The sequence below is a fragment of the Xiphophorus maculatus genome, chromosome 9, assembly GCF_002775205.1.
Source record: "Xiphophorus maculatus strain JP 163 A chromosome 9, X_maculatus-5.0-male, whole genome shotgun sequence".
Classification (NCBI taxonomy): domain Eukaryota; kingdom Metazoa; phylum Chordata; class Actinopteri; order Cyprinodontiformes; family Poeciliidae; genus Xiphophorus; species Xiphophorus maculatus.
This window is the reverse complement of record NC_036451.1, coordinates 5,320,152-5,347,589: the sequence shown is the minus strand read 5'-3', so window position 1 is coordinate 5,347,589 and position 27,438 is coordinate 5,320,152. Positions and strand designations below refer to the sequence as shown.

Sequence of the window (27,438 nt, the reverse complement as noted above, 5' to 3'; positions counted from 1 at the left end):
ATTAGCAATAAAACAAAAAACATTCCACACAATAAACAAGTGAGCATAAAACAAATAAACAGAGGATTTTAAAAAAGCAACAGATATGGCTTCATGTTTTGGATTTAGAGATAGCTTCACTGCATAAACACAAAATATTACCAAGTATTTTTAGTCTAGTTTCTAATGCAAGTATCTTACAAATAACTTTTTAACAAGATATAAAAATTTAGTTTTAAATCAATTTATTAATGTTCATTTAAAAAGTTCTGGTTCCTCTGGCAGATTATTTCACATACAACTTGAGAAAAATGTCTTGTCAGTGGAACTAGTACCTTTTTTTTTTATTAATGATGAATTATTTACTTCAACAAGCTCCCTTGCTGAAAAGCTACTTGTCAGTTATATTTAAAGTATACTAAGATATTCGCATTGGTAATCCTACCAAAAATACTTTGTAATATTTTGTGCTTTTGCAGCATTTGACTTTAGATGTTACATTTCTGCAAACTGCAACTAAAACATTTTTTTTTTTTTATCAGTTATGTTTTTCTTGGCAAAAAAACACCAACTTTGGCAAACTAAAAAATAAATATGAGAAGTTGTTCCTTTAAAAAAACAAACTTTGTATCAACCACTGCGTTTTTGGATTTCATGTCTGTAGCTCAAGTATTTCAGTACGACAAGCGGCTCCGTCTGGATTCTTCGTCATAGTCAAATAAATAGCTGCGTTTATATTTAAAAACATAAAGCTAATTTTTTGCTTTTGCTTGCACAACAAGAACAAAGCGAGACGAAGCGGTCCAACAGGAACCAAACGACATCAGGAGAAGGACCAACGAGGTGGAAAGATGTCGGAAGGTCAAAGGGCGTCTACTGGGGAGGCAGCGGGTTCTCCTGGGTCGTCGGGGTCGGCGTCTCTTTGTAGAAGTTGTCGATCTGCTCTCTGTACATCTTCAGCACCACGGGTCGCTTCAGCTTCATGGTCGGACCTGTTGGACGAGCGAAGGTTAGATGGTGACCCAGAATGCAGCAGCTGCAGGGCGACTCTTTGAGCTTTACTTAAACAGGTTTGGCTCGGTTGTTAAATCACAAACCTGCTGCTCGAGTTTCTGCTAGACAAAGAGGAGAAAACTGAAGGACACTTTGCAGTTAGCATTACAGCCACTGATTTAAAGTGTTTTTCTATCATTTCACTGCAAAAACACCAAATCCTACCAAATATAGTTGGTCTAGTTTTAGTGCAAATATCTTGGTGCACTTGAAATAAGACGAAATTAACTTACAAATGGCTTTTCAGCAAGACATAGGAGCTTATTTTAAGTAAATAATTTCTTAATATTGATTAAATAAATACTAGTTACCCTGGGAGATTACAATGTTAAGTAATTATTGACTTAAAACAACCTACTATATGTTGCTAAAAAGTTACTTGCAAGTTAGTTTTAGTTTATTTTAAGTAAAGTAAGATATTTGAACTAGAAACTAGACCAAAAAAAAGTCTTATTTTGATTTCATCAGGGCTCCTAATCCTGCTGCATTTCACAGGAGCTCTTATGTTGTATAAAAAATTACATTAAGATTGGATTCAATTAAAAAGCTAAGTACAAAGTTTCTACTTTTGTCTGAATCAAAAATTAAATCGGAACAGGACTTGTACTAGCGATGCACTGATTGATCTGCAAAAAATCTAAATTGGCTAATTTTCCCCTGACTGGTTTTAATTCAGGGGTGTTCAAAGTCGGTCCTGGAGGGCCGGCATCCTGTGTTTTAGTTCTCTTCCTGGTTTAGCACGCAGGATTCCGGCCCTCTAGGACCCACTTTGGACACCCCTGTTCTAATTGATCCGATCCGGTCGAGTACTGAAGAAATGCCAAACAGGAAGCATGAAACTCGTCGTTCTCACTGACCCAGCTCTCCTCCGCCGACTGAGAAGTCCCGCTCCAGAACGATCCACTTCTGGATGCGCTGAGCGTTGGACGTGGCCTTCTCGTTGACCCGGTTGATCCCCTCCTGGATGGCGGCGTGGATGGTGCGGTCCCGGCCGCCCGCGATGTTGGAGACGCGCGTGGCGTTGCTGCCCAGATTCCTGCAGAGCTCCACGGCTTCGGGCGTCAGCTCGTCCTCTGGGTCGCCCGTCTCGGCATTCACTTGGCACTGCAGCACAGCAAACACAAAACGACTTCAGCTTTGAACAGCTCAGACTTTTACAGCTTCAGTCTGTGAAGCTTTGAAATAAGACAAAATGATTCACACCCAAAATAGTTTTCAATAAATCGAGAACTTTGTTTCTGATAGGAAATGTACAGCGCAGCTCATCAATTTCTACCTACATTTTGTTAAAAAAAACTGGCATTTTAACAAAGCCTTTTTGATATTGAATAAAAAATATCTTTACTTGCATTATAGAAGTGAAACCGTTCTTAGTTCATGAAAATTTGTTTTTGAGGTTTTCGTTATCACCCTAATCTTTAGCTGCCTTCTCAGATTAAAGTTGAGAATCTTGCTGGTGAATTAAGATTTTTGTTTTTTCCATTAAGAATAATAAATATTAATTAATGTGACCTGTCTTTGTACATTGCAGGAGCCATTTATCTTTTCTTCCATTTATTGCCACCAGGGGCGTATTTCATTTTAAGTTCTGAGTATTTAAGGTCCAGCGTGATTCTGCTTGGTTTTGATTTATGTCGGATTTAAATGGAAATGGCAAGACGATGGATGCCGTATTGATAATAAATGACTTTATTATAATTCAAAGTGAAGATCAACAAAAAAGTGAAGAATCTTAATTGAGCGCACGTAAAACCAACGGCTACCAGGAACATCAACCAGTAGCCTAAAATACCGGATTATAGTCGTTACATATGTTTTAAACAAACTACATGCTGTGGGACATCAGCTGTGAACTTCGTAATCTGTTTATAATTACTTTAAGTGCCTAATTCTCACAATAAGGTATTTAGATGTTTTCATTTTTATTGGAGTATTTTAAAACTGTGTTTTACCCTATTTAAACCTTTCTAGATGGAATAAATCCAACTTTAATCCATTTCTATCTTTAGTTTTTTCCATTGCAAACATTATTTTGCTATTGTATTGTTTCCATTAAATAAGTAATTAATTAAAGCCACATTGGAATACGTTTCTTCATGCGAAAAGTCATTAAACTTCACGTGAAGTTTAAAGACTTCATCTTTTCCACCAGTAGTAACAGCCGCTTGTTGATCATGTGACTCGTGGGATGCGAAAAAAGTGTTTTCTTTACAGTTTTGTGAAAGTCAGCCGAAAAACCACCTCATCCTAGCGTGAAAACTTTTTTGCCATTTCCATGAAGTGAATTGAAAATAAATAATCCGTGCATTAACTGATTAACAGTGTAAAGGAGTTCAGTGGTAAGATCTTGGTGTAAAGCAGGGCTGGTTGATGCTGATTTATTTGTAATCGGTCTGAAGTTATTCCTGATATATTTTTTCTACAATGAAGAATGTTAAGTACAACACCGAGTATTCGTCTTTTCACTCCCACCTGATCTCAGTGACATAAACTCGATATTTTAAATGCAAACTCAAAACTCCTCTGTTTAAAGTAGCCTAAGCTCAATGATTTCACCTACACTCTTATTTAAATCCTATTTTGAATTTATTTTTACTCTCTATTTTAATATTGTCTGATTTTATACATTTTAATACATTTAAAATCATATTTTAAATGTATTAAACTTGACAAAATATAGCAAAACTAAAGTAAACCAAATCCTGTTCTAATTACTGAAAATAATTTGCGATAACTAGATAACTAGATGTTTTTTTAATATAGAAAACGTGGAACATACTTTTTAAGTTTTTGATCTAAAATAAATAACATATTTTTTTTAAGCTTGATTTTACTTTTGACTCAACAATTTTGACATTTTGACAGAAGGTTTGTACCAGTGTCAACCTGCAGCCTGCAAACATGATGATGTAGTTTTCTTGGGCAGCAGCAGGGGGCAGTGTTGGACGCTAAATGTAAAAAGTTTGTGCCGTCTTTTTGTTTCTGCTATCAGTGACAATGAATCTTTCTCAGATTAGATAGAGAAGATAAAGAATAGATTTTACAACAATAATACAGTGATAACATTGTATTTCCATCTTATCTGAGTGACGTTGATAAAAACAGAAACGTGTTGGAGTTTCACACCTTAATAGTGAGCAGCATGGTGAGAAACTTCTTCTTGTCTCCGATCAACATGGCGTTGCTTATCAGCGGCACGGCCTCCTTCACTGCGTCCTCGATGGGGATCGGAGGGATGTTTTCGCCTCCCGCTGTGATGATCATCTCTGCAGAAAAACATGCGGTTGGTTAAAAAAAACTAAGGTTTATGCTTGAGAGTATGGATCCGTTGCAGAGTGACGTCACACGCGCAATAATCCCACCGCTATTTTCCTGCTGGTAAAAGTAGCAAAAAAGGCTAGCTGATGATGACTATCAATCAATCAATCAATAAAATTTTATTTGTATAGCACATTTCAGCAGCAAGGCACTTCAAAGTGCTTTACATCATTACAAACACAGAAACACAGTGCAACATAGAATCAACAATCAAAACACGACATTAAGTCAGGTTCCATCAATACATTTGTAATTGATTAAGTTTCAAATACAATCCTAACCACAGGTGGGTTTTTAGTCGAGTTTGCATCCATAGAAGGTTTACCTGTTACACTCCTACTGTGTTATATGGAACAAAATACCTGTTACTATTTTTATTCCCGCTCACGCTCACAATCACACAGTTTAAAACATGTAAACAGCATTTTAATGGGCGTCTGGCACGAGGCTCCATACATCTCTTTCACGGAATTTCGCTCTGGGACTCCGCCTTCCCTCACGGATTTTTGTGCAATTTGAACATGGAATCAACAATCAAACCATGGCATTAAGTCAAGTTCCATCATTAAATGTGTAATTGATTACGTTTCAATCTAGCATTGGTTTTTGTTGTCACCATAATGCATTAAATCTTAAATGTACGCCTGATGGATATATAAAAAGAGAAACTCAATGCTTTGATCTAATTGTTAACACTTTGTTAACTAGATAAAGTTTAAATAAAATTTAATTAAGAAAAGAAAATAGTTAGGTGGTAGTAGTTCATTTATGCTAGCTTAACTTTGACAACTTGACAACTGTACCATGTAGATGTGCTGTGTAATATGGTGTGTTTCGGTTCATTTATAAAAATAAACTAACTGGACCGAAGCAGTTAAGTTAGGACATGCTGTCCTGGTGATAACAGATCATCAGGACATCTGTAATGACAGATCATCACCAGGAGAGCTTGTGCTTAAATTAGCTAATCAACCACAGCAGGGTTAGATTAGCTAATAGCAGCGGTACCTAATCTACCACCCCGATCATTTTTTAATAATCCCAAAATAATCATCAAGCCTAAAAACATGAAACTGTAATGGACTAAAGATTATGTTGTTTATGTGGGGAAATGATTATTTGGTGATGAATCCACAGTCGTGACGTTTTTTTGTCAGTTGCTATGAAAACGGGTCTGCGTGTAGCGTAGCAACCGACACAGAGCGAGGAAAAAAAGTGGTTTTGAGTTGTTCTTTAACGGCTGTTCTGTGTTATTTTCTCTTTGCTGCGGCGCACTGCTCTAAATTAATCATACCAACATCTTCAGGTTTCATTTAGTTATCGGAGTTGTTCTACCGCGGCAGCGCCGCTATTAACTGCATGTAAAATAATCGTCTTTTTCCCCTCCACAGTTGTGCGCATGTGCGAAATCTCCGGATGTAAACATCATGAAATTCGCCTGGGGAATCGGAGGATTACCTTTGATACGACCGGTGATGAAGAGAAACCCGTTGTCGTGTTTGCCCAGGTCGCCCGAGTGCAGCCAGCCGTTTTCGTCGATGGCTTCCTGCGTCTTGTCGAGCATGTTGAGGTAACCCATGAAGACATGGCGGCCCCAGAAGCAGATCTCACCGTTTCCCTCCTCGTCGGGGCTGTGCAGCTTTGTTTTACATCCTGGGATCTCTTTACCACAACTATAGGACAAAAAACGTAATTTAATCTGCTTTTAATTGACCAATAATGATAAAAAAAGTGAGTGGCAAGTTCATGAAGTAACAGAAAAGCTAGCTAGTTAGCTAGCAATGATATATTTGCGACTAGTTAGCAGTAGTCTAAATCGCTTCAGGTCACAGAACAAAATGAAGATGTTTGCATGCAACTCAAACTTTTGCCCGACAGAAAAGCCCTTTAGCAAAAAAACGCATATAGTAGACTAAAATAATTCTGCATTTAAGGCCAACTTACATTGTTTTTTTATGACTTTAGGACATTTTAAGACATTAATTTTAGATACATTAGTTTTTTCTCTAAATCTCTGACCTCTTCTCTGTATCTGCAGATGCAAACAAATGGATTTGTATGTATTTGCATCTGTACATATTAGCGCTATCTGCTTTGTGAAAATAGTGATGTAATGATATAAATTCTACCTGGTGAGTTTGAAGGCCTCAGGTTTGGAGATGGTGTGGGGTCCGGTGCTCTCACTCATGCCGTAAAGCTCGTAGAGAGGAATGTTGAGGCTGAGGAAGAACTCCAGGGTGTCTTTGGTGATCGGGGCGGCGCCTGTGTAGCATCTGGTGCAGCGGTCCAGGCCGAGAGCCTTGCGTACTTTCTTAAACACGAGCTTTTTGGCAACCTGATAGCTGAACGGGGTGCGGGCAGCTGCTACGTTTCTGGGAAAACAAAAAAATATGGAGAAGTGAAAGGTTAATCAAATGGTAACGCCACAAAATGTAACATAGGAAAAAAAACTTTAATTTCTGAAACAAATTCTCTGAATGACTTTAATGTTAAGTAAGACTTACTGATTCATTTTGGTCAGATTGGTCTGCAGACCGACATCTTTGGCCCAGGCAGCCACTTTCCTCTGCACAGTAGATGATTTTGCTCCGACGGATTTCATTTTCTCCTGCATCTTTTCCCAGACACGCGGGACGCCCATGAAGGCCGTCGGATGCACTTCCTTCAAAGTGTTAACCAGAGATCCCTGAGAAAACACAACAAAATATTTATTTACTTGGTTTCCATGGAGAACCCTTTAACTAAGCCAAACAAAGCACACAGTCATTTAGCCCTCTGGTTATCTGTGTCCTGTTGATCATCAACTCCTGACAACATGACATGCTTTAATTGTGCCAATAAATGTATTTTGGGGTTATATTAAATGAAACTGGTTTCAAAATAAAAGCTGTTGTTGAGAGGAAGTGGATTGAGGTTTTATGCTGTAGATAACATCGTGTAGAGATTAAAGAAATGATAACTTTTTAAAGATAGGAGGGGATTCATACGACATGTTCCTTCTGTTTTATAACATCAAGCATCTGAACGACAAACTGGAAAACATTAAAATGTTGTCAAACTTAAAGATTATACTAATATTTTTTCATTTATGAGATTAAATTTAAATTATTACATTTTGGTTAAAGCTGCAATTTTCAACTTTTATTAAAAATATATTTTGCGTATCTGTTGAAACTGTCATTATAGTATAGTATAAAACAGGTAATATGTGAAAAAAATCAAGCTCCTCTTCTCCCAGTGCTAACTAGAAATAATCAATCAGAACCAGGAGGAGGGGCTCGGCGCTGTCAATCATCACAAATATGTTAAAAAAAACATATATTTTATTAAGTTAAATACTGCAGCTATAACTTAGTAGAACTATAAATGTAATCTGACATTTTGACTCCAACCAAGCTAATCATCTGAACTTTACGACTTGTGAGACGAAACGTGAAACTGGTACTTGTGACTGACCTAAAGCAGGAAAAGTTTCGTCTGATTTAAGGCTGTGAGAAAACGTTGGCAGCTCCTCTCACCTTCAGGGCGTCCGGTTGAGCGAAGTAGGTCAGCCCTCCGGCCTTCATGGTGACCCAGATGTCGACCATCTGAGCCGCGACGTGGCTCAGCGGCAGGTAGCTGACCACCTTCTCCTGGGCCTCCGTGGCGTCCGTCAGCTGGACGTGTAAACCCGTGGAATGTGCGGTCCAAGTTATCTGAGGAGAAAGACAAGAAAATATGGATTAGAGTAGATGTCATACATCTATGGGGAAGCACGAATACCCAACTATAATTATTTTAAAATTATATTTACCTTTGAAAATCATTTATTAGTAAACAACTGACCTACAGAGTCCCTGTAAATTTTACATTTCAAACCTTTGAAACTGAAAATTTTAGATTTTTTCTTTAGTTTTTATTATATTCCAAATATTTAAGCGCAAAATTTGACCATCTTGCTGTTCTACTAAATCATAAACGCTGAAAACCTCAAACTAGACTGAGGATAATTCAATTCAAAATCACATCAGGTAAAACCGGGCTAAACGCCTCTAAATAAGCAATTTGAAACCTAAGAAAAACTGTAAGAATACCTGTTCATTTCCACTATTAGCAAAACAGTTTGAGATCCTAATTCCTCAGATTTGATTCTTTGCTCCTGGACTTTTGTTGCAGTTTAAAACAGTCATGCGTCCCTGTCTGAGTTTCATCAGAGTGTCACAAGATCAACCTGGGGGGTGCAGAGATAATCAACTCGTGAGGAGAGATGAAACATCCCTTAGTTTATTTTTAGACCTTCTCACTTTTAGCTTGAGTATTTTTTTGTATTTTAAGTGGTTATAACCAAACCATGCAGAACGTTTAGGTGATAAATGGCTGATAACTGCAAACGTAATCATCGGTCATATTAAAAATGAGGGATTTGTGGCTGTTTATTATATTTAAATCTGAAACAGTGTGTAGTGAAAACAAAGCTTGAACTTATTTAATATTTTATGAGATATTTTTAAAAAATTAGTGTATTTGATTGGGATTTTATGTGGTAGACCAACACAAAGTAGCAGCGCAGTAGAAGTGGAAGGAAAATAAGATGTTCGAAAAATCTGAAAAGTGTGGCATGCATTTCAGCCCCCGTGGGGCTATACTTTGTCTTGTTCCACCTGCAGATTATTTCACTTATAACCAATACTTTTTCATCAATATTAGTTGATATTTTTACACAAAACAAACTCCTACATTTAGCTGAAAAGTTACTTGTAAGTTAGGTTTGTATTATTTTAAGTGTATTAAGATATTTGCAATAGAAACTAGATCAAAATACTTGGTAAGACTTTGTGTTGTTGCAGTGTAAAATGTGCTTGTCAAAACAAGTTGGCCGGGTTTGGGCGTGCTCATGTCTTACTGTGAAACCCGAGGAGTAAATTGGTGAAAGTTGAACTTCAACAGGAGAGAACATTTCTATTTATATCTATCCTATCTCTTCAGACAGTCAGACCCTTCACATGTTGTGCTGATTCATACGTAGAGATCTTCCTGGAAAATGCCCATTATGAGGCACACAGACTCACTGATATCTGGCTCAAAGCATGTGACACTTCCGGATGTCATCACTTACGTTGTCATGGCTCAGCATCACGCCCTTCGGCTGGCCCGTGGTTCCTGAGGTGTAGATGAGCGTGCAGCATTGGTTGGGCTTCTGGCTAGAGATGATTGCATCAAGAGGCCCGTCCGGAACGTCGCGGCCGAGCTCCATGAATTCTGCCCACTGTTGTGGAGAAAAACCAATCAGACGGGCTTTTCGGCGTCCGACAAACCGCTCCACTCTCTCTCTTTCTCTCTGTGTGTTTGGGCTTACCGAGTACAGGTTAGGTCTCTTCTCCTTTAGTGCGTCTTTGTACTGGATAATTGCTTTCAAGTGAGGCAGCTTGTCTTCAATCTGGTGGCAGAAACAATACATTCCTGTGAGGACAATACCTTTTTTTGTTTGTAACATTTTAGTTCACACTACAACACAGAATCTTACCAAGAATTTTTGGTCTTGCTTCTGGTGCAAATATTTTAGTTCAGTTGAAATAAAACAAAACTAACTTGCAATTGGCTTTCAGCAAGAAAAGGAGCTTATTTAATTAATAAAAAAGTACTAGTTCCACTGGCAGTCACCCCCCCGCCCCACATTATAACTGAAATAATCAAGCACTTTTTCATCTATATAGAGAAACTGACTTAAACAAGCTCATATTTCTTGCTAGAAAGTTACTTTAAACTTAGTTTAGTCTTATTTTGAGTGTACTAATAAATGGACCAAAAATACTTGTAAGGTAAGGTTTTGAATTTTTGCAGTGCAGCATTTGTAATTTCTAACTGAGCTGTATTTTTTGTCTAAACTCAAATTTTTGTGGCTGAAATCAAAACATATAATCTGATGTGAGGTGAACAAGTTTCCACCTTGAGTAAACTAATGAAGCAACCAAGAAAATTTTATTGGCTGAAACGATATTAAATGTAAAAAAAAAAAAAAAACTCTGTATTTATACTAAAATTAATACTTGTTAATAGTTTTTGTTGGAGCATTATTTTTCAAAATAAAATGGCTTCCGACGTCAAAAGCTGCATTCACACAGCAAGCAAATGCGACACAAACCTGATTCTTTTTTTGCACATGTGACTTTTTCTTGGCAATCTAAACGGCCCAATTCTGATATTCTCACCAAAATACAAAAACCGATTTATGCCACTTCCATATGTGTTACTAAATCAGATATATAACTTGTATGTACAAGTCTATAAGGAATGGAATCAGCACAAATTAAAAGTACAAATCTAAAGTGGTAAAAGTTGTGTTTTTGATTACTTTCTGAAACAGAAAATAAATCATATTTTCTGTTTCTCTGTGATTTACACGGTCATTCTCCTCTCACCTGGAGGATTTTCTGCAGCTGTTTGTGGTTCTCCACCACAATAATGTTAGCTTTGGAGTTTTCTGCTACGTAGTGACAAGCCTCAGGAGAGTTGGTGGTGTAAATTCCCACAGCGAGCCCGCTGCAAGAGGCGAGGGAGAGTCAAAGTTAGCACAGCTCATCCTGACGGCTCAGTAAGTGAGAAAAGCCTGCATGAAGGCAGCAAGGAGGCTCAGCTCCCAGCAAGACAACAACACCAGCCACTAGCACCGCAAAAACTCTTCGGAGAAAAAGAAAATGAGGTTCATGTGTTAGAATGGCCTAGTCAAAGTCCATATGTTAGTCTATGTCATAAATTTCTAATTAAATACTCTCAATTTTGTTTGTTTTTTTGGAGGGGGTATTAGTATTACTCCAAAACACTGAATCAGGAGTTAGAGAAAATGCTGAGTTTGGATTTGAGGATAAAAAACCTTAAGATATGAATGGATTTTATGTGCAGCAGAAGGCATCTTTTTACTGCACTTCATTCCTGCGCACAAGTGAACCCCAGTGAAGCTGTCCTTTATGAAGCTAGAGTACTTATTTTAATGGAGCTTTAGGGAAAAAAACTGAACTAAATTCATTAAATATTCCCATTATTACATCACTAAATTGGAAACAAAGCATGACACATCCCAGCAGATGTTTGGTGATGTAACAGCTGTAACTGTAACCGATCGCTTTGCTCCGTTTTTATTCTGCTGGATGGTTCTGGTTTCTCAGAGGGAGCGGATTTTAGCCGGCTTCATAACACAGACAGTAAAATGTTGAAGTCTTTATCTGAAGTCCTGCTGCTAAAATCTGGGCTCAGTTACACTCCAGGGGAAGCAAGTACTTAAAAAAAACAAAACATCTACATATAAAAAAGTAAGTCAAATGTCTGCTTTAGCAAAATGAGACTGGAATGAAAACTTTTTAGTTAGATTTATTAGGGCTGAAACGATTAATCAGATTAATTGAATCGATTTCTGAACTAATTTAGTAATTAACAGGAGAATAAAAACTTTAAAAAAGGACATTTGCTCAAATAACAGCACAGTCAGAGCAGCAATTAAGCCAAAAACTACAAAAAAATCTATGCATTTGGCATTTAAGATAAAAAAAAAAACCTTTGTAAATATGTTCTACCCAGAAATTCCTCTACTGGCAGTTTTAGCTTCACCCAGTTCAAATTCTTTTAAAGAAATCTCCTTTTAAAAAGACCTTTTTCAAAAAACATTTGATCATAAAATGTCTCGGCTTGATAAGAAGCGACCTGCCGACCTTGACCTGCCAGTCGAGGTCGGACACTCATTACCTCGGTGATAAACACGCCGATGCAGAAACGCTGATAAACCACCGTGACCAAACCACAGAAGTCGGAAACTCACCCGGCCAAAATGGCGCCGATGTCGGCGATGAACCACTCGGCAGAGTTGAAGCCCAGAATCCCGACGCCATGGAAACGCTCCAAACCGAGCTTCAGAAATATAAAACAACAAAAGTTAAAAAAATAAATAAAAATACACAGTTAACCAATCTCAAAACTTTTACCAGGGAAGACGGTGAAGATATTGGCAGCATATTTTTACTTATTAAATAAGTAATTTATTAAACTTTTAAATCTTTTTTAACTTGATGATTTTTAAAAATGTTCTAAAACTTTAACTTTTGATATTGTTTGTTTCTCATTGTTTAAAAAGTATAATTTGTATTTAAAACGTAGGAGTTTCAAGTCCCAATTTGAGTTTAAACAATTAGTTGAATAAATTGTGATTAATCAATCATTGAAATAATCATCAACTAATTTAGTAATCGATTACAGACAGGCATACAGACTCAACAAAGGCAAATTGCTGGAATAAAATGCTCAGAGCAGTAATCAAGCAAAAACTGTACAAAATATATGAACATTTTGCATTTAAGATGTAAATCTGTTCCATGAAAACTCCTCAAGTGGAATTTTTAGCCCCACAAGATTCATATTCTGTAATATATATCTATACATCTAGGTCTATATACTGTATATAGATCTATCTATCTATCTATCTATCTATCTATCTATCTATCTATCTATCTATCTATCTATCTATCTATCTATCTATCTATCTATCTATCTATCTATCTATCTATCTATCTATCTATCTATCTATCTATCTATCTATCTATCTATCTATCTATCTATCTATCTATCTATAAAGCACCTTTTGCTATCAATTATTAATCCAAAAAATAATCAGACAGTATTTATGTAGATGACGATGCATCCTTTGCTAAAATAGAATCAAGTGTTCACTAAATGAATGCAATGTTATTGCATTTTAGGCTATGTATTTTTGTATGCCAGAAAGTTATTTTTTTATGTGCATCTTTTAATGCATCTCTAATATTGAGCAAATTAAAAACACTTAAGTGGTTAAATGGAAAATCTGCAGAATGTGTCAATATTTTTATCTGATTATTCAGTTAATCGTCAGAATAATTGATTTCTGAAATAATTTTTTGTTGCATCGTCATCATCACCACTATGTGATCCGTTGCTATGACGACACTCGACCTCCCACAGCGATGTAAAGTGACGCCTAAATGAGCCGTTTAAATTCATGAAGTCTTACATTGCAGCTGACTAGATATCATGTAAATATTATGCTGTTGAAGGTTTGTTGAAAAAGAAGAAAATGATATGACAGAATGCCAGTGGATGTGGGAACAAATTTACGCTAACTGTTAATTATCCACAAATTGAACAAATTATACATACAAGAGTATAAATGTCCAACTAAGACATTAACTGAGGGATACATTTAGTTGGAACTAAAAGTAATCTGGATTTTTTAAAATTCATTTTCTAATTCAGAAGTGTTTAACACTTGAACCATGCAGGATATGTCTGAAATAAAACTGAAATAAAATGTGTTTTTTACTATAAAAGGAATGTGGATAAACAAGAAATCATCTCCCCTGAAGACGTTCTGATCGGATGAGAAAAAAGAAAATGAAACCAACCTTTAGGAAGCTTTTGGCAGCAGTGCGGCAGTCCTGGTAGTATTGTTTGTAGGTGAGGGATTTCTGCTGCTCGCCCTCCTTCCATTTCAAAGCTGTGAAGTCACTGAATCGATCTACAGCTGCAGCAAACATCTGGTTCACAGTCAGAGGTTCCTCTGCAGCCACACCGGAGTCCTCGATCCGGAGTTTCACCTCTCCGTCGCGCTGCGTCGTCCAGAGACGGAGCTCTGAGGACGGCGGCACGGACAGGGAGTCTGGGCGCTGCGCGTTCACTGAAACATGCAGAGAGACAAAAAGCTCAGAGGTCTGAAAACATAATCAGTCGAGGAAAAAGGCCTCATTTTCAAGAGAGACCTTCATGGTTTCTAAGATAAATATTCAGTTTCTATATGCAGTTTCGTTATTCTGCTGTTAAAAGACAGCTGGACCGGTGTCTACTTATTTAACACTTGAAAAATTAAAACACAATTAATCTTTTTCTATTTTATTTTACATACAAGAGATGGAACCTTTGTGCTGTGTTTCTGGTACATCCGTGAATCTGACGCACAACAGCAGTGGACGATAAAGCCGCTTCACTTGCCCCAGTGGGGTTTAATTTAAGCTTTAAAAAAATTATCTGCTTGTGCAAAAAGGAGTTGGCCGATCAGCGAAGATACTCAAGACTAAAATAGCTGCTCAATGTTAAACATGTTGCAGCACCACAGACACTTTAAAGGAAGTTACATGAATGATCAGGGTTTCCTGAAACACTTAAAAGCTGAATGGTTATGATATAAATGCACTAGTATGATGTTTAAATATCCTAAATAACAGATTTAAAATGACAAATATCTTTGTTAGTGAATTCATATTTATATTTATTCTATAATTTTGCATCAAAAAGGGGTTTTGGATTGAAAATATTACTTTTTTTGTTGATATATGATTTTCAATTAAAATGTGATTAATTCATTATAATTAACTCAATTAAAACTTTTGACTCCCGCCAATATGAAAACATAAATACGTCTAGTACGTCTTAGGCCCTAAGACTTAGGGCATTATGAGTAGATGTTGAATCTAATGAACGTCTGGTGTGCTCAGGTGTTTTAAGGTCCATTTGGATTCACTCAATGACAGATTAATTAGAGGAAGATTTTCTAAATCGTTTCCAAAGTCAGAAGTTTACATACACCTCAAAACATGCCCTTTAATAAACTTTTGAACTGCACAAATTGGGTCAACTCAACAAGAATTGGCCTCCTGACAGAACTCAAATCTGAGTTTTAATATAAAGAAAACAATAAAAGCAACTGTTGAAAAGATCTCTCCTTAATCTGGGATTCAGTGAGTGGAAATAACTTTCTTAATCCTGACTGACCTAAAACAGGAGAAGTTTAGTCTGATTTAAGGTCAGACACAGAGAAAACAGGATGTGTGCGGTGCAAACCGCAAGCTAAAACTGACCGTTTACAAAGATGTCAGCTGATCCCTGGCCTAAACCTTTGCAAAAAATCTGAGTGTACATCACATTTAGAGATTATTATTCTGATTATCCATCGAACTGTCTGTCGTATCTAATTATCATTTTACTATCGTACTCAAATTACACGTAGCAGCAACAGTAGAATAATCACTGGAACCAAATGAGTGAGTACAGCCGCAGCTAACATCGTCTTCTGGGTGCCATAAAACCCAAAGGAATTTAATAATTAATCTAGGAGGCAGCTTTTCGCCCCTTTGGGAGTTTACAGTGTGACAGACCAGATGGGATGTTGCCTAACGATCTGCAGGATGTTTTGAATATAAAGTGGGATCACATGGTGGATTTATAACAGGAACAGCAGCTGCTTATCAGTTCCTCTTAACAAGCTGGACGGTGAAAAACTTTCTCATGGAAAAAAAAAATCTATTAGCTTTTGTTTTCATGCAGATACAGGTTGGGTCTATTGAATAAATTTCCACAGAATAAAACTGTCTAAAAGTAAGATAAGAAATGTTTTATGGATACACATGAAGATTATTGTTATAACAACAAAGGAAACACTTTTCTGTCAGTGACTTTAATTGGAAAAAAGTCACAGTTTAAGGGAAGGAAAGAGGAAGGAACGTTTGTTCTGCCAAAGAATGTGTTTTCTCCTTCCTCAGGAAAAGATGTGCGCTCACAAATGCTGAGTTCAGTAACAAGAGCAGATAGAATAACTGCATCCAGGATTACAGGATTACAGTTTTTTAATCTTGTCGTTTAAATCCAGCTGCTCAGACAACAAACACGTGGCGGTTTTCCTTGGGGCCTCACCCTGCGGTGTATCTGAGCTCTGCAGAGCGGTGGCGGCGGCTGCATCTCCAGCAGCGACCTCCTCCTCCTTCTCCCCGGTGGACTCTTCCTCTGATGACTCACTGAGGAACAGGAAGGAGGAAAACACATTTATGAGCGAGTGAATTCCCAAAGGAAGTGAGGTAAATCTGAAAGAGGGAGGTAAAACGGTGCCGAGTCATCAGGGGGAAAACCGAGGCTGTCATCATCCACTATTTTGACCTGTATTTAAAGGTCAAAATAAATACAGTCAGGCTGGACTCCAGAGTTAATTAATAAATGCAAAGTTATGCAAATTATGCTTTGATTAACCCAAAAACTTCCTGGGCCAGTTCAGTTTCACTCTTACAACCAACATTTCAGGAAGTATTTTAAACAAGATTCTGATTTCCTTCTTTCTGGGTCAAAAGGGATGATAAGGAGTTTCAGCCTCAGTGGCTTCTGAGCTGACAAGCATGCAGAGTATTTATAAATGTAAAACATTCCCACAGGTAAGGCAAGTAAGTCCAGTTTTTTTAAAAAAGGAGAAATAAGTTAAATAAGTTAGTTGCAGCCAAATTTGAAAACGAACCATGAGTCTTTTTGTTGAACATTATTTGTTAAAATAGCTTTACTTGAAGACATAAAGAAATTACATTTTGTTTCCTCTGCCTTTAAAAAACGCTGTAGAAAAGGATAAATTCAGAATGTTTTGTCCCAGGTTATATGCTGTATATAAAAAGAAATAACAAATGGGTCAAAAAGTGAACCTCGGGGAACTTTTTTAGAAAATAATAAGCCTGTGCAGACCTTACAAACCATCCACTGGCAGCTGAAGTTAAGCAAAATGAATAACAAACATTTTTGTCTCATTACGTTAAAAGTTATTTCCTAAGCTAGCCCTTGTAACGCATTCTTGTTAACGTACTTTGCTGTGTCCACAATGCCGTCATCAAGGGACGCTGATCTGTCTCCTGCACCACAGGACTCCAGTGTTCCTCCTGCTTTAGGAGGCTCCACCACCACCGGTTCGGACATGGCGCTGGGCTCGCACGCGGTCACTGCAGGAGACAAACGTCACGATTCTTTAAACTTTAAACGCAGTAAAAAGCAGCTACAGGAACACATGAAAAGCACATCAGCTGGATTATTTTTCAGAAAGAGGAAAACAGAGATGTTTAGCAGCGTACATGAAACTTTGCTGCTTTTTTCTTACTGTTATCAAAATGTTATTTTTACAGAGAGGGAAGATCATATGCGAAACAACTTCTAGCAAGTCACAAAAACCAAATAAGCTTCTGGACATTTGATCTCATTTCTTTCATCTTCTCAATCCGTGTTTGTTTTGAAACACAAGTTTGGAATGACCCTTTAGATATCTCTGAGTAGTCATATTTATTTTTATTAGCAGCATATTGACAAATGGCAGCACACAGTGACACATGAAAGATAAGCAGTTAAATAATGGCACAACTGACTCAAAGGGACCAATTTATAATGTAAGATAATAACCCTATTACTATCATTATTTAAAGTTATCATTTATCCTAACTGTTATCAGGGAGGTGACATTTTTAGATATATTTTTAATATACAATAAAATATACAATACTGGCTAACCTTAAGCCCCCAACTCTATAATAGTATTAAAAAAATTAGGAATTATGCTTTAAAGTTGAGGTTCAAATTAAATGAACTCCATCATTTCTGATAATAAGGACCAAATATCCAAGGTTATGCCATGGCTTTAGAAACAGAAACAAGTGTTAGTGAGGGGTTTATGTACATATTTCAGCCTGTATGTATAATTTTCACCCTGTAGTTTAGAAAACAAACCCATAACAGATTCAATGCTCAAAGTTTGGATGCATATTCTGCGTCCAAACAAAAAAAGATTAAAATAAACCTAATAAAAATCAAGCTTTTGACCACAGCTGTAGCTTAATAGCATAAAGATGGCCACACAAAGACAAGTATTTTTATTCTCTGCTTTAGTTTATTATTTTGTTTTAAATATTGAATACAGGCTCTTTAAAGTTTTGTTTATCAGCTTTAATGTTGCATCCTGACAGGAACTACGTCTAATACTCCCCAACAATAAACGCGGTCACATCCGCGCCCTTTTTCCCTCGTTCAAACCTCTGTTGTTGCACGGCTCGGACCCCGCCTCGCTCCCTTATCACAGCTTTGACCTGTTTATTTAAGGGGGCTGACAACACGTTCCAGCAGCTTCGTCTGCTTGTTGTGGCAGGAGCCTATCATGGCTCGCCTGTCAGGAACAATTAGGCTCGGATAATGGGAAAGAAAAAGACTCCAGAGGTCGGAGGGAGCAGGAACAAATATAGTTTGCTCAAACTAGGCCTCTATTAGGCAACCACAAACGGTTAAACTGAACATTTTAACCAACAACTGTGTCCAAATTGGTGCTGATCAAAACATTTGAGATCCGCTCTCACTTTTAATGGTTCACATTGGGGACCGCTCAGGTTTGGGGGTGTTAAATGACCCAGTTCAGCCTGCAGAGTCAACCGTAGACGGATGAGGGTGGAGGCCGACATGAGGGGGTGAACTGAGACCCCAACCCTCTCCTGTGTCTTCAGTCTCTGGCTTTGTTTTGGTCTTGGGCGTGACAGAGACCTAATCAGTCATGGGTCGGTATGACATTGTTACAGGATGATAACCTTGAGTAAAAACACCACAATTTTATGGCATCACTGTATTCGCTTAAACTACTGTGATATATCAATTATAACAGTCATAATAATGTTATTTATACTATATATTAGTTGTTTTTCCAATAAATATGATAAACAGCTACAATAGTTGATTGTCCTTTTAGGAAGCAATGACAAACAGAAATAGCCTTTTTCAGCCAGCTGCTTACTCTTGATTTTCTCTTGTTAAAATGCCTTTTAATAACTAATGTAAAGAAAATATCAGCAGGTTTGAAACTATGCATTGATGCCTTGAAACCAATCACTAGATCAATGTTTATATCTAGTGAAACTTTTAAAACCCTTTGAGGTGTTTTAGGCAAATATTGCTTTAAGCATCAGATTCAGAATTAGTCCAAAATGTATGTAAGCTCTCAATAGGATACATTTTGATAAATAATTTCCATGTAGAACATGAAACATGTCCAGTACAAGCCAAGTCAAACTTTTCTTATTACAGAAAAGTACATAACGGCTAAAATGTTGCAATAATCTGGTTGTACACAACTGATACTTAGCTAAAACTAAAGCGTCGTAGGCATGCTACAAAGTTTTAATAAGATCCTATGGCACAAAAAAATGTTATGCTAACATTACAGAAACTGGAAATTGTTTCGACGAGAGTGAAACTAGTCAGGGAGGCTGCCAAGAACGACGACACTGAAGGAGCTGGATGAATCTCGTAACAAGTGCTGATTGTGTTCAACGTGTGGCAACAGTTTCTTATTTCCAGGATTACAACACTGAATTATGTTTTCTTCCAACAAAAATATCCACATCTGGCTAAACTTTCCTGGATTCTTAAAGGAGAATGTGCTGTGTCTCCAAATAACAGATTCAGTCCAAAACCTTTTAAGTGTCCGCTACAAAGTTAGGAATAAAGAGTGAAATTTAAGCAACTACTTAATAAAAGTTTTGGCTTGTGAACAAAATCTAAGAAATGTCCTCAGAATATGAGCGATATGGAGAAAGTTTGGGATGCAGGGTGAGGAAATGTCGCCAAACTAAACAAAACTGAATGTTGATAAGAGTTTAAGGTCCAACCAGGTTGTTGCATCATTATTCCATCTTTCATTTCACTTTTAGAGGTTATGTCACAGTTTTTTGTGGGCGAGAAACATTTGAAAAATAATTAGCATGCTATAGTTGTTTTATTTATTTACTTCTTTGCTGCAGCCTTGTCTGATTATCAGCCGAGCCCTTCGCATTCAACATCACATAGATTCTTGAGATTCCACCTCTCATTTTAGCTTTGAAATTAACAAAGCAACCTGCAGCTATTATTGGTGGGGAAAAAACGCCTTAAAGCTTCAGTAAATGGTCAACATGGAGGACAGTGGTTGATGCTTTAAGGCCAACACGAGACGGTTTTATTTGCATTGCACATTTTCAGCAACAAGGCAATTGAAAGTGGTTTACATGATTAGAATAAAATAAAACAAATAAGTAAGAAACATTAGTAAGGGAAAACTGTCCATTGAAAAAGAGTCCATTGAAAAATGCGGTTCTGGTTATTATTAACCAGGGGAAGCTCTAAAGAAATGGATTTTTAGACTTGATTTAGCAGTTTTGCAGCTTTCTGGAAGTTTGTTCCAGATTTGAGGAGCATAGAAGCTGAATTTTTCTTCTCCACGTTTGGTTCTGATTCTAAGGATGAAGAATAGACTTAAACCAGACGAGTTGAATTGTCTGGAAGGTTCATATAATGACAACAGGTCTATAATGTGTTTTGGTGCCAAGACATCTATTATTGATAAACTAACTTAAGGTCTCCTTTCTGAGTTACATAGAACAGACTGTAGCTCAGTGTACGGACTTTAACACTGGGGTGATGCGCTTTATCTTCTTGGTTTTAGTGAGAACGCCAGCAGCAGCGTTCTGGATCAGCTGCAGCAGTCTGATTTTTTAGGCAAACCTGTAAAGACACTGTTGCACTAATCAGTGCGACTAAAGATGAACAACAAATAGATGAGTTTTTTAGGATCTTCCTGGAATATACATAGTTTAATCCTGGAAATGTTCTTCAGGTGATAGAAGACCGACTTTGTAATAATCTTTATGTGACTCTGTAGTTCAGGCCCATCACTGATCAGTAGTTTCTAGCTCTAATAGCTGAAGCTGTGTTCACAATAAGATATTTGAGTAATTCCACTTCAAACAATCTTTCAACGCATTAAAATAATCAAATTGATGAAAAGTAAATGATTTATTTCACATCCTATGGCATCTTCTGCTGGAGTAAACACTAAACAGGTATTTTTTCTGCAGGTTACACTTATTGTGGGTAAAGATTTACTGCTAAGGATGAATCACCTGGTGGAGTTCGCCCTCCCTGTACAGACTGGCACCAGTAGAGATGCTGCAGTCTTGCTGATGGGAGAATGCTGATTATGACGATGGAGGACAATCGAGCTTAGCAGCAGCTGCCCCAGTCAGAAAGGGAAAAGCAGCAACAGTTGAAGGGACAACAACACTTTTATTTTTGGACACTGGTTAATAGAGAAGAAGCCAAAGTAAATCCCTAATAGAAAAAAAAACATTTGGCATGAATCAATAGAGGGAACCCCCACAAAACACAGTACAATTTCATCATGAATTTACAGTTTCACTTTGATTAATCGACCAAACTGCAGGGGAAAATCCCCTTCTGAGGGTCTTTGTTTCTGTTTTCCCAAATGGGCTAAAGTAAAGTCAACTGAATTCATATCATGGATTGATCTGCTGACAGACAGAACTGGGCGTGATCGTCTGCATCCTCATTTTTTTTGGAATCAAACTAATGAGTTTGCAAGAAATTGATTTCATTAACAAATGAGCTTCTGCTTTTAAAAGACAGAAAAGCAAAATGGAAAATTCATCCAGCTCTGCAGGCTGGGCGACACCCATTCAGCAAAGAGACAGTCTGTGTTAGCTGTCCGACCGAGCCAAAGACTTAAAATACTCACCAAGTCAAGATTTACCTTTACTACAGCAAAAACACAAAGAAAAATAAGTGAAATAATATATTTGTATTAGAAAATAAACTAGTGAATTAGCTTATGGCATAAAACCTGTGGATGTTCATCATCTTAACTCATAAAATCCACAACAACCAACCTGTTTTCAGAGATCATTCCTAAAAACCTTCTTACCAAACCAGATTTTTAAAAATGAAGCTTGTTCTTCAGGATTAAGGCACTTCCTCCTACCCACACATTTTTTAAATTTTAAATTCAGCTACTCACGTTGCATTGTTAGATGATGAGTCTCTTCTCGGTATCCAACAAGTCTTTTCTAGGATTGTCACCCTTTTGCTACTCTCCTTTTATTTTATTTTATTTTTTAAATGAAGCAGATGCAGCACTAATTCTACAACTGACCAGGATGTCTACAGCAAATCATTCATTTTCAAATACTAGCAGCCGGCCGGCTCTGTTGGTCCCTCCTCCTGCTGTTACCCCACCCAAGACGAGCGCACCAGCGTCTTCCAGGCAGTCTCCCCTCCCATCTTCATTTAGCTCGGCCTCATTGGCTGAAAAAGCTCACACCATGCATTACATGGAAACCTAAAAAAGAAGGAGGGGGAAGTTGCAGAGAGGAAGCACGTTTCCCTTCCCACTGATGATGCTAAAACTGAGACCCATCCCCCACGAGTGAAATACCGCCTTTTACACACATCCACATGTAGGGTTACTATCGGACAAGTCGTATGCAGAAATGTTTCTGAAGGGCCGAGCTGCTTCATAAAGTGTTCTGCATTTAATATTGCATTTTCTACATGACCTACAAAGCCTAACCCTAACCCTGTGGACAAACTTCAGTTAAACAAGCTTAACCTGGATGCCTTGATGACAAAGAAACGTTCCTTTTACTGTTTTCTACTTTTTACACCACAACTCTAGATGTTTTATGGAGCACAGTTAATAAATTGATCATGAATATATTAACTAGAACTGCAAGCAGTTATAATGGGTCCCTACACCTCTCCACGTGCTTCCCGTCGGCCTTGGCATCACCGGCGCTCTGTGCGCATCAACCAGTGGAATGAAAAAGTGAGAGGGATTGCCGGATTCAGATCTTACTGGACAGACTGTAGCTACTTTTGCCTCATTTCCACTGAGAAGTACAGCAGGTGTCAGTACACAATTTTTTGCAAAAATGGCCAAAATACTGACAGTACCGCATCATTTCTGGGCCCAGTTCAGTACAATTGTAGGCCTGTGGGATAAGGTACAGTTTGGCTAGGCTGGAGACAGAGGCATGACACAACTATGGCTGAAACAATTAATCGTGATAAATCGATTATTGAAAGAATCATCTCCACAGGGCAATGGCATGGTGCAGTTAGGGTGGAGCTACCAGTATCAACACAGTCCATTGATAGAGGGACAGGAAAAACAAATGAGACATACCAGTGAGTCATGTTTGTTGTTGCACTAGTAATCACAGCATTACATGTCTGGATTCAATCCCGCTTGCCCAGTTAAAGTCTAACTGGAGGTGGAAACACCAGATCATAAAATAGCGTAGGGAACAATGGGTCATTTGGAGGTTACAAAATTTTTATTTTTATTTTTTTATTGTATTTCTCAAGGCTATGTTCTTGGCTCATTTTATTGCACTGCCAATCGCAACCACCAAGACCAGTGCTTTAACTTGCTTGAACTTTGTTTTTCTGACCTAATTTTAGGAATTTGAATAAAAATCTTAGCTGTCAGCTAAACTTTGCAGCTTGACAAGCCAATCCTGCTCTTCTTGTTTTGTTTTTTCCTTGCAGGAACATACCTGTTTAAACGACAAATACCAGAGGTGCGGCAGGATAAAATACATTTCAGGGCAACAAAAATTAGTAGAAAGGTGCACAACTTTAAGAAAGATGTAAAAACAACCAGAAAGCCAGATTTTAATCCCCCTTGAAGGTACATGAATCTAATCTTAAAACTCATTCAAATTACAGCATATAAGAGCTTAAGGGTATACATTTAAGTTTCCAGAAATATACTTATATAAAAGGAAATCTGGTCCCACTAAAAGAACTGACCTCGACTTGTACCCAGAGGTCTGCATGACCTCATAAATGTGTGCAATCGGTACTCTGTTGAAAAACGCAGCCAATGGCCAAGCGAGAGAACATGACAGCCACCTCACCACCGCGTCACGTGACACCCAGAGCCGGCTGATCTGGTGCAACCACGCATGCTGCTCTGACATGCTGCAGGGCGATCTTAGCGCTGACGCATTCTAGAGATCATTTCTCTCATCCCACACTCAGCAAATATGCAACTTGCAGGAAAAGAAACACATGAATTACCAGTAAACCAATTAAGTAGACAACCATATAAAAATAGGCTGTCTTTTAACGTCTTATTTAGTTGTATGTAGCTAATGTTCTTGTTCCTGTTGGCTTAAACAAATGAGCTATGCTTTACAGAAAGAAAAAGTCATTATGCAGTCAAATCACCGGATGGCAGGCCAACATTGTTTTACATCTTACTCTTTTAAATGTAACCCACTGAGGATAAAAGAAGTGTGATGTATTCTTATTAAAGCTTTGTGCTATTTTTGTACTGATATTTTGATAATGACAGTTTAGGGTTTCAGGAATCCAAATATAACCATAAATACGCAAGAGGAAGGTGAAAAATAAAGGTATAGCATTCCACAGTGGTGATAGTTTGTAAAGCAATGCCAGCTACTCAGCATTACAATATCAGAGCTGGCCCAAAGCATAAGCAACCTTAGCTGCTGCTTGTGGTCCATCACAGCAATGGACTTCCAAGACCGCTTACTTCTCATAGCTAACTACATTTATTAACAATAAACGTCTTCAAAATTATAATGAGTCTTTTAAAGTTCAAGTTTGGGCGTATTTAGGATGTTAAAGCACTGACAACTGTACAAGTTGTAATAATGAAGTTGCATTTATTGTAAACATAAGTGTAAGTTCAGATTATGTTTGGTCGTGGCAAAAGTAGGAATGGGAAATATGGACTTTTATGAGAATAATTTGTGGTTTTTAGTACAATGACAGCAAAATCCTTCTAGAAGATATATTGTCTTCTGATTATAAATCAGTCAGAGCCTTAAAAAAGTAGAAAAATAATACTGCTGTGAAATAAAACTGCTCTTTATCAAAAAGGGTCCTTCACCTAAATAGTTCAGTAATTCAATTGTAGTGGTAAACTATACAGAGTACATGTGTTAAAAGTATTTTAAGACATAAACACAACCTTAATCAGTGATCTCGTGTTTTTTTATTTGCCCTAAGCCATGAAAATTAAAAAATTAACAAAAATATATCACTCTGTGGATAGTGAATATATAATTCAGAAATATTTATTTATTTAAAATCGCTTATTTTTGGTCTCGTGTGATGTTTGAATTTTCTAAAAAAAATCTAAATTTTAGACTTTTATTATCTGTGAGCCACCATGATCACATGAACAAAATAACTTGTGTATAATAAATTTATGCAAAATACGAGTTAGACTTTTTAAAATCGCTTGACTTAAATATACTTTTCAATGATATTCTAACATATTGAATAATACAGTTAAATCATACAAAATTTGAGTTATATTTAATTGATTACTATTATAGTACTTTAACATTCTAATACTTTGGTTATTAGTTACTACTAATGGACTGTAATAATTTGCTTATTAGTTAATTAAGTGTTAATAATCACTTAGTATTAATAATACTAACTTTTAAGCTATATATTTTAAGCTTAAAGTATTATTTAGGTTCAAATAATACTTAAATAAGTAGTATTATTAGATACTTATTACTATTGTTTAATAGTAAGCAAAGAGTCGACTTGTAGCCAAAAGAACAACGAGCCAATTGATCCGGATCCTACGGAAATCACATCACTTGCTCATCTGAGCTACAATCATTTTATGGAAAAAAAAAACAAACAAACAAAACTCCCAATATCTAAATTATGAAACGGTTGTAGTGTCTTCCTAAGTAAAACATCCCCGTGTTTTAAAAGTGCTCAATTTCATCCGAGAATATTATTCACTTAATTCCTTCGCTGCGGAGACAGAAACTTGTTTTATGATTTCTCAAACTCCATTTAAGCATCTTATTATAAACGTCACAGTAGCTTGCATGCTAGCATCACCAAAGCAGGTGTACATTTACAACGGACGGGATTTTAACCGAGGTCAATGAAACTGGTCATCAGTTAGAGAAAGATTATTATTATAAATTTTTAATTAACCGAATAACTTCATGAAGCTGTTGAGCTGAATGACTGCGGAATGCTTAGCAACGGACGGACACGTTTTTACTCGTAGCGTCTGCGCTTAGCTTTATTCCGCAAACTATTACTGTACATTCTTTGACATTATCTGAGCATTATGCCATCATGATGACGAGAAGAAAAATAGAAAAGATAAGCGCTGTGTTAATAACCACTTACCGCCAGAAGAAGCTGTTGGAAGACGTCTATCTGTGACGTTGACAACAGGGAAATGAAAGGAGCTCTGCTGCTTGCTAAGCTGCAGGAGCCAGCTGTCACTTTTAGAGCGCCAACATACAGTAACACTCCCGTTTAAGCTCACAATGCTGGATCTCTCTCTGAAAAATTAATTAAACAAAACAAGAAAACTCAGATCATTTAAAATTTACTGTAAAGTTTATTTATATGCGTAGTGTACCAGCTTCTGATGATTTAATATTTGTTTCAGGATACTCAATAAATTAGAATATGCCTTATTCTGAGGCTCCTTTGTTATACTAAAAGTGTTTTTTGAATAGAAACTTTTAATAGTTATTAATTTGTATTAAATCCACATTTTTTATTGATCTGGTGTAATATTCTAGGAATATGGCGTTAACAGTGGACAAGAATCATAAATAATAAAAACAAAGGTTTGAAAACATCAACCTGTGTTTAATTAATCTACCATATTTAACGTGTTTCACTAGGTGAATTGAGGTACAGAAATATAGATATTTCAATAATATGCTAATTGATTAGAGTTAGAATTTTTGTGTTTTTCTTTGTTACATTTACATATAAGTATTCTAATGTTTTTTAATGTAAGAGTTCACTTTAGTTTCATTTGAATTTACTGTAATTCAACAGAATATCAAAAGACCCTGGCAGGATTATACTGAGATTAGATTAATCTGGCAATTTGTTTTTTGCAGCATAGGTTTGTGCTGCCATCATGTGTTAAAAAGATGAGATTACATGAAGGGAAGGTAAATCTGCAGAGTTTGTTTCCCTGTGTGGGTATAAAATAAAGATCTCTAACGCTATAATCCAAGGCTGAGAAAAGGAATCAGATATATATTAATAACAGAAACATTCAGGCGCTACATATTTGTATATTTATTTTTTATTTAATAATTATCAATAAGTATATTCTCAGGTGCAAAAATAGAAAAATACTTTTCAATTTGGAACAAATGTATGTTTTTAGCTAGCTTTTGTGTTGACATATCAATTATGTGTGTTAATTTTGCAATATTTTATGAACAATTTATACAGAACTGTATTTTTTACACAAAAGAACACATACTCACGTAAATAGAGTACAGTCAAAAGCACTAAATGTACTTTAATTGAGATTTTGTTGACAAATCAGCACAAAGTGTAGTGCATAATTGTGCGGTGATGAAGTTTGTGTCTTCCTTGCACACTTCAGTGTACATTGGTATTTGTGGTTGTAAGGCAAAAAACTCAAAGATTTAAGGA

The 27,438-nt window shown here is 36.8% G+C and overlaps 1 protein-coding gene across 2 annotated transcripts; it reads right to left on the bottom strand.

Annotated features, from left to right (window-relative positions):
• Window positions 1–360: 360 nt before the first annotated feature.
• acsbg2 (acyl-CoA synthetase bubblegum family member 2) lies at window positions 361–22,186 on the bottom strand. 2 transcript variants are annotated; one of them, XM_023340204.1, is made up of 16 exons: window positions 21,971–22,186; window positions 21,060–21,169; window positions 16,961–17,093; window positions 16,036–16,136; window positions 13,755–14,026; window positions 12,140–12,228; window positions 10,749–10,869; window positions 9,686–9,766; window positions 9,446–9,595; window positions 7,869–8,045; window positions 6,855–7,036; window positions 6,480–6,722; window positions 5,809–6,023; window positions 4,159–4,298; window positions 1,890–2,136; window positions 361–971 (listed from the first exon to the last, which is right to left on the bottom strand). In XM_023340204.1, the coding sequence occupies exons 3-16, from the start codon at window positions 17,068–17,070 to the stop codon at window positions 853–855; spliced, it is 2,247 nt and encodes a 748-aa protein (XP_023195972.1). In that variant the 5' UTR covers window positions 17,071–17,093; window positions 21,060–21,169; window positions 21,971–22,186; the 3' UTR covers window positions 361–852. The 2 variants fall into 2 exon arrangements, with proteins under 2 accessions (XP_023195972.1, XP_005803959.1); XM_005803902.3 differs by lacking the exon at window positions 21,060–21,169.
• Between the last annotated feature and the right edge of the window lie 5,252 nt (window positions 22,187–27,438).